General features: G+C 40.8%; 2 protein-coding genes across 2 annotated transcripts; one reads left to right on the top strand and one right to left on the bottom strand.

The window, feature by feature from the left end:
- Positions 1-583: 583 nt before the first annotated feature.
- On the bottom strand, positions 584-4,211 carry LOC141820526 (uncharacterized). The gene is made up of 3 exons (XM_074707853.1): positions 3,928-4,211; positions 2,218-2,298; positions 584-1,201 (listed from the first exon to the last, which is right to left on the bottom strand). The coding sequence occupies exons 1-3, from the start codon at positions 4,084-4,086 to the stop codon at positions 839-841; spliced, it is 603 nt and encodes a 200-aa protein (XP_074563954.1). The 5' UTR covers positions 4,087-4,211; the 3' UTR covers positions 584-838.
- A 1,372-nt stretch (positions 4,212-5,583) lies between these two features.
- Positions 5,584-6,410, top strand: LOC141820738 (transcription repressor OFP14-like). The gene is given in 2 exon segments (XM_074708105.1): positions 5,584-5,908; positions 5,911-6,410. Coding segments are annotated over 2 exon segments (825 nt in total).
- Positions 6,411-6,538: the final 128 nt, after the last annotated feature.

Raw genomic sequence — 6,538 nt, forward strand, 5'->3', positions numbered from 1 at the left:
CTGACATTGACTCTATCATGATCCGTCTCAACAACAATCGCGCTGACATAGACTAGATATCCAAGCGCTTGGAATTCATCCGGACACCTAGAACACCTCCAAGCGCATGAATGGTCAGCCTCACGCAATCTTTCTTTTGGCTTTCTCGTTCCTTAGATGCACCAAGCCCTTCCAATTCGTTCCCATGCGAGCCTTCTCGCTTTGTCAAAATACTTTTCCACAACTCTTCATACGTCGGATGCACCAAACCCATTAATTCCTTTCTCTGTGTCATCCTTCTCGCTCACTTACGTCTTCTGTCAAAATTAATTCTGATATACATCTTAAATATACATGTATTATCTTAAATCTCTATACACTTAGATACACACATCAAACATAACAAAGACCTAACTTAAACTTATTTGATAACACATCAAAACACCACCCGAATACTAACAATTCAATCATATCACATTTACAATAAATAAAACAATCATTTGCATACCCTTATTCTCTCGCAGTCAGGCGTGCGAAAGTGTATCAACTAGCTTCATCTCATATTTTTAGATAAGCTCAAGCCATCCATGAACTACTATCCATATAAAAATCACCAAACAGAAATAATTCCATATATAACATGTACTTACAAACCATGCAAATAGCTAAACTAGTCTAGATAAAATAAGATATAAGTACTCTCATTACATATGATTAGCATCGTATGACACATGCATTGCTAAGAAAGAATAATCAGAGTTTGCTAGGTATATATATTTCTTTCCTTGACCATATACTCGGTTCAATTTGAAGAGCAGGGGCCCAGGGCTGCATTAGTTATGATCAAACCATTCATCGCTCAGTAAGATCCCCGAGGGGGACTATCAGTGTGAATATCCATGGATGAATAGTTTGAATCGAGAGAATTAGCTTCACGGTTTTGGCAAGGGTCATGGTTTCTTGATTCAGTATTTGCGGTTGGTAGGCCACCACCATTGACATAGAATCCTCCTCCATGATCAAGGTGAAATGGCTGAAGGCTTCTGCGTACAGGACTGGAAAGAGCATTTGAGAAATCAGAATGAGCGCTTCGAGGGGCAAGTCCTGCAGTTGGCTGACCAAACAAAGCGGACAGATGTTGGATGCCTGAGTTTGTCATCTGCATTGTTGTTTGGGATGACCTGGAACCGATTGCATCATCTACAGCATAATCCATCTCATTCTGTCAAAAGAATATCCAATTAATACAACAAACTCCTCTAACAGTTAATAAAGGGAAATGCTTGGAGAAAAATGGTTCTAAAAGATGAAGCAACAACATTGTAAAAAAAAAAAAAGCCACATGCAACCAAAATTGCAACGAAAAATTATATTGGGGTGAATGTGTTATGAGGATGATATCTGACAACACAAGTTAGAATAGGTACATGTATGCATCACAGCCACTATTCAATTTTTAAAGGAAGCTTTATGCAGGATCCAACACTAAGTAACCAATGAAGTCTTTTAGTTTGAGGAATGGGTTTGCTTCCACTGTTTCCTTGCAAATATTGGATATTTCAATTAATTACTTTAGATGTGTAGGAAGTGTCATGGAAGAGGATTTTGATGAAAATTTTCATGATTTATGAGGGGCAACTCAATTTCAAAAATATAGGTATTCGATCTGACAATACAACTCTGAGAATTCTATATACTTTGGCTCACATGTAATCAGGTCATAAGTAACCTACAGGTTATAGCTAACAGTACTTTGAAGAATCAAGCCAATGCTTTTAAGTCCACTTCCTGCAACATTAGGAGTTCAAAATGTGAAGAATGAAGGTCTAACAACAGCTGTAGACACCAAGCAGGCATACATCAGTCACTCTACAAACCTCTTATACTAACAAATAAACCAACCATGCTAAGAATGCCCCTTAGTTTCTTAACTTTATGTTCAGGGAACATGTAACAGAAGGTTTTTCTAATGATTAATTTGATCAAACAGAGAAAAATCATTATTCATAAGACTAAAGGACTTATAGTTACCTCCCGTCAACTATAGCTAATAAATTAAGAAAAAAATGTGAACAATTATGAACATAAATGGATCAAATTCAAACACAAAAAACAGAAACAATTTCCATGTCGGTCCATTGTAGTGATAGAAGTACAGAAAATTAAACAATAGAAGAATTGACATGGAAAAAGCAACTTCATCGAACCTGATAAAACAAAATCTCAAAGATGATTAACCTGAATATGGGCAACAATATCAGCTACGGTAATCCTTGACTCTTCCTCGTGCTTCCTCATCATCCACTGATAAAGCTTTTCCTGCACAACAAGGATTGAAGCAATATTTAAGTCTCTAACAAACGTAAGTTTTGAAAAACTGCATGAGGCTTCAGATAGAGAAGAATATACTAAAGTAATAGAAAGACTCAAATGTGGTTACTGTCAATTAAGGATATAGTCAAGCATGAGTAAAATGGGGAAGGGGAAAAGTGATCTAACAAGTCAGTCAAATTAAATTAATTTTGTTATTTATATAAGATAAACGAATAATAACTAGATCTCCAACTGAAAGCACCAAATATATTAGATTACAATCTCACTAAACAATAACAAATAATTGAGTTCAACTATTGAGTAGACAAGGCTATGCACATCAATGGCTAAACATGAATATGGACTATGTTTCACTCTTCCTCTTATCTCTTAAAAGAGAACATGCCAACAGAACTATAATTTTGAGATATTTGCACTTACCAGTATTAAAGCGAAACAATTATATGAATGCTACACAAACTATGTTGTCACAATTGATTATGGTATTCAAATAATTGTATTTGTGATGTGGTAATGTCATATATAAACTTTCATTATGGTGCAAGTTTCGTCATTCCGAAAATTTGACATTAAATGGAAATCTAGTCGGACACCCTAATAACATTTTTATCAAAAATACATTTTTTTTCACATTTTCTCCATCAAATCCCTTCCTTTTCTTCTCTTGCAGGGAAAGCTAACTCATACACTAAATCAACATTTTTAAGTTAAAAAAAAATCTTCTGTTTTTTTAAAGAAAACGAGTCAGCATCAAATCTATTCCCTTTTTAATCCTTTTGCTTTTTTTCCGTCACTCATTCTTAGCCCTCTTATCTATTACTTCTCTTTCCTTTCCTTCAATCAGACAACTCCAACCTTAGCTTCTCCCTTGTGTGCCACTAGAAAGGGGCTGTGCACTAGTCATCTGCAGTGCAAGTAGTAAAATATGTTGCCTCACCTTGCATAGGCTAATACCCTAGAGAAAGGATAGATGTGTGATGATGGGAGTATCACCATCACCTTTCGGAATGACTTTGATGATAATGGAAGAAGAGTCTAAAGGGAGATAAGAAACATATACATTATAAAAATGCTTGAGGCAAGCACAAAAATTGAAATCACGATGATATGTATGCAGACAAAGAAAGAGAAAGAGAGAAGTAACAAAGTGAAAGTTCATGTTTGACATCATAACAAAAACAAAATAGTTTGCACTAAATTGAAAGGAGCTGCACTGTTCCTGTATCGTTTATGAAATTTACAACAGAAACGAGTCTATCTTCTCAAACCATGGAAAGGTCGCTATTGGAAGAAAGTGAACAAGCGTACTACTATATGCACAATGTGATCCTTTAAGTTCTCATAGAAGCTCTATAGGTGTCAGTGGCATACGCCTATATGCAAAGTAATGTCACAGACAAATAAAAGCACCTACAGTCAAGTGTGTCTTCAACAATTTTTGGAGTAGCGTGTTCTTATCGCATTGGCAAAGGGATACGCAATGAGATGAAACATCTTCGCCTCTTTATTTTACCAGATGAAGATATCTAATAACAAACTGAAATCAAAGTAACTTGATGGGAGATGACACGGATGGAAATAATGTAGAGGCGGGCAAGAAAGAGAAGGTCTAACCAGAGCGTGGCGCTCGCCGGCCTGGAAGGAAACCTTCTGCTGGTTCATGGCTTGCGTATAGAGCTGCGAGAGCGAGTTGGCAGCGCTGCAGAAGGTGGAATACATCGTCCGATCCACCTCGTCGAGCCGCGTCGCCTCCGTTTTCCGCTTCCTAGACATGATACCAAGGAGATCCAGACAGAGACGAAGATCGAGAACGAGCAGAGAGAGTCTCCGTCGACGACGAAACCCTAGGAAACAACCCTCGCCCTTCTCTCGTGGACGCGGATGCTCGCTGGCCCTTTTTCCCCTCGAACGAAAGGTAAACCAAACCGCCAGCTAAAGAAGCCTTAATTAAATAGGTTCCGCTCCCCAAAGTATCTATCGCATTTTGGGCCCGATCAAGCCCAATCGGCCCAATAGTAATTCTCTAGCCCTAGAATCGAGCCCGTAACCGCCAGCCTCTCTCTCTCTCTCTCTCTCGATGTCTGATTGTTAGCTTATAAGAAGAATATCGGCACTTTGCAACTGAATGTCTCTGATTCCACTGTATTTATGTATGTACAGATAACAACTTCGTCTTTGATGTAAGTTATTATTCTCTTGAGACGTATTATTGTTGCTCAGTCATAAGCAATTACCTACAGTCTCAGTTTACCAAGATGGAATGCACTTGTAGATGTTCGGTTAGGTTAGCAGTTCTGCGTGCCTGCATCAAATCAGTGGGTCACTTTTTTCCTCATGTTCCGTCCTCCAACTTGTCTTTGTGCCTGCAAAATAATTGTGTTTCACTTTGTTTCATCTTTACGTCAACAATCAAGATGCTGATGGATGACCAGCAATCTGCAGGACAGAGAATAGACTTAGATTTCAATATTGTTTATTTTGCATATTAACTTTGGTAATTCCAAAAAAACATAGCACATTTCAATATTATTGATGTTTTCTATACCTATTTTGGCACGACCAGAAAGGATTTCATTGTTCCTGAGGTAACTTCCTTTGTTCATGAGATAACTTGCTGCAGGATGCTATTGATGAGAAGATTGGCAAATTCTTTCATTTATTAATTTTCTTTGATGTCTTTATTGTTGCATCGACAAAGGAAAGCATATATTAAAGCTGGCAATATTGTTTCCAAACAAAGAACAGCAGACTCTATTAGTTTGCAGGTTTTCTGTACGACAATGCGGATAAGGTGTTCGACGCATTGTCTGAACCGAACACTATCCATATTGGCATAGTCTGCTCCATCGGTTTGGTCACCTCATCTTCGAGTAGTTGTTGGCTTTAGGTGTTGGCACATTAAACTTTTCAAAATATTATCAGTTTGTTGATGTCTCCGTTACTCAAATAGTTGCCATATAATGAAGAGGAATCAATAGGTTTTATGCTCCCATCGTGTGCATAGTGATTTACTGTCTCCTATTGTGTAATTTACTTTAAAACTCTCTTTCTTCCGTTAGCCACCACATGACTAATCTAACCCCCTTAATTATCGCCGTTTTGAATATATATCTCTGATTAATTAACTACGAACGTTCGCTTGCCTCCTTTAAGCAAACCATCGCTATACTTAATTCTCTCCATAGAAACAGCATTTCCATTTCGTCCTCGCGTCTCTCTTCTTCAGCTCTTGTAATTAACGTACGTCTCCATTTAGGATTCGAGAGATCGATGGGGAAGAAGAAGAAGCTCCAAAAGTCTCTACGGATCTGCCTTTCCAAGATCAAGCAGGTCCCATCTCAACTCAGCATGCAGAGTTCGCCGGTGCGTCGTCCCGCCGCCGCCTCCTCGGCCACCAGTTGGATTCTCTCGGCATGTAAGTATCCCAAAACGCCTTCCTTCGCCGTCGACCGCGATCTCCACCCAGACGACGACGACAGAGGAGGCGGCTGCGAAGGCGTTGAACCTGCCGCCACGCTCTCCGACATCGACCGTTTCCTCTACGAGAATTTCAACTCTCTCTGTTCCCGCCGGCACGACGACGACGAAGAAGAAGAGAGGAGGAGGAGGAGGAGGCGACCCGTCCCGCCGCCAGGTTCCGCTCCTCGGATCGTTTCTTCGTGTCGCCCGGCTCCTCCAGCTCCCTCCACGACGAGGCCGGCCGGCGATCGACCTCAACCTCGCCGCCGTCGCGTTCGTCTCAGAGGACGACGGAGGAGGTGCCGGGCGGCGGCGTGGCGGTGACGACGTTCTCCAAGGACCCGTACGAGGACTTCCACCGCTCGATGCAGGAGATGGTGGAGGCTCGCCACGGGGTGGGCGCCGGCCAGCCGCTGGATTGGGACTTCATGGAGGAGCTCCTGTTCTGTTACCTAGAGCTCAACGACAGGAGCGTTCACAAGTACATCTTGAGGGCCTTCACGGAGCTCGCCGTCTCCTTCCGCCGCCAGAACAGGAGGAGAGCTCCGCCGGAGAATAACAACAAGGCGAAGATGAAATATTATTCAAAGAACGATCGCATGGTGGAGGTGCGGCGCCGTTTCCCCGCCGGCGACTAGCTGATGCATGTACTGCTCGCTGCGGGAGAAGGTGAAGAATTATTCCGGCGATAGATTAGATTAATTATGATGTACGACGTGCATCGGATACAATATGCTAAAATTTCAGAGAGATCTTGAAAGATTGG

Source organism: Curcuma longa, unplaced genomic scaffold (assembly GCF_044706935.1).
Source record: "Curcuma longa cultivar G26 ecotype Majalengka, Jawa Barat unplaced genomic scaffold, ITB_CL_G26_1.1 utg509_np1212_2302976_RagTag, whole genome shotgun sequence".
In the NCBI taxonomy this organism is placed as follows: domain Eukaryota; kingdom Viridiplantae; phylum Streptophyta; class Magnoliopsida; order Zingiberales; family Zingiberaceae; genus Curcuma; species Curcuma longa.

Excerpts from the sequence above, each read along its gene's own strand:
- LOC141820526 (XM_074707853.1), bottom strand. The coding sequence starts at position 4,086 with ATGTCTAGGAAGCGGAAAACGGAGGCGACGCGGCTCGACGAGGTGGAT. Across the intron at positions 2,299-3,927 it reads CCGGCGAGCGCCACGCTCTG|GAAAAGCTTTATCAGTGGAT; the intron begins GTTAGACCTTCT and ends CTTGTTGTGCAG. Across the intron at positions 1,202-2,217 it reads ATATTGTTGCCCATATTCAG|AATGAGATGGATTATGCTGT; the intron begins GTTAATCATCTT and ends TTCTTTTGACAG.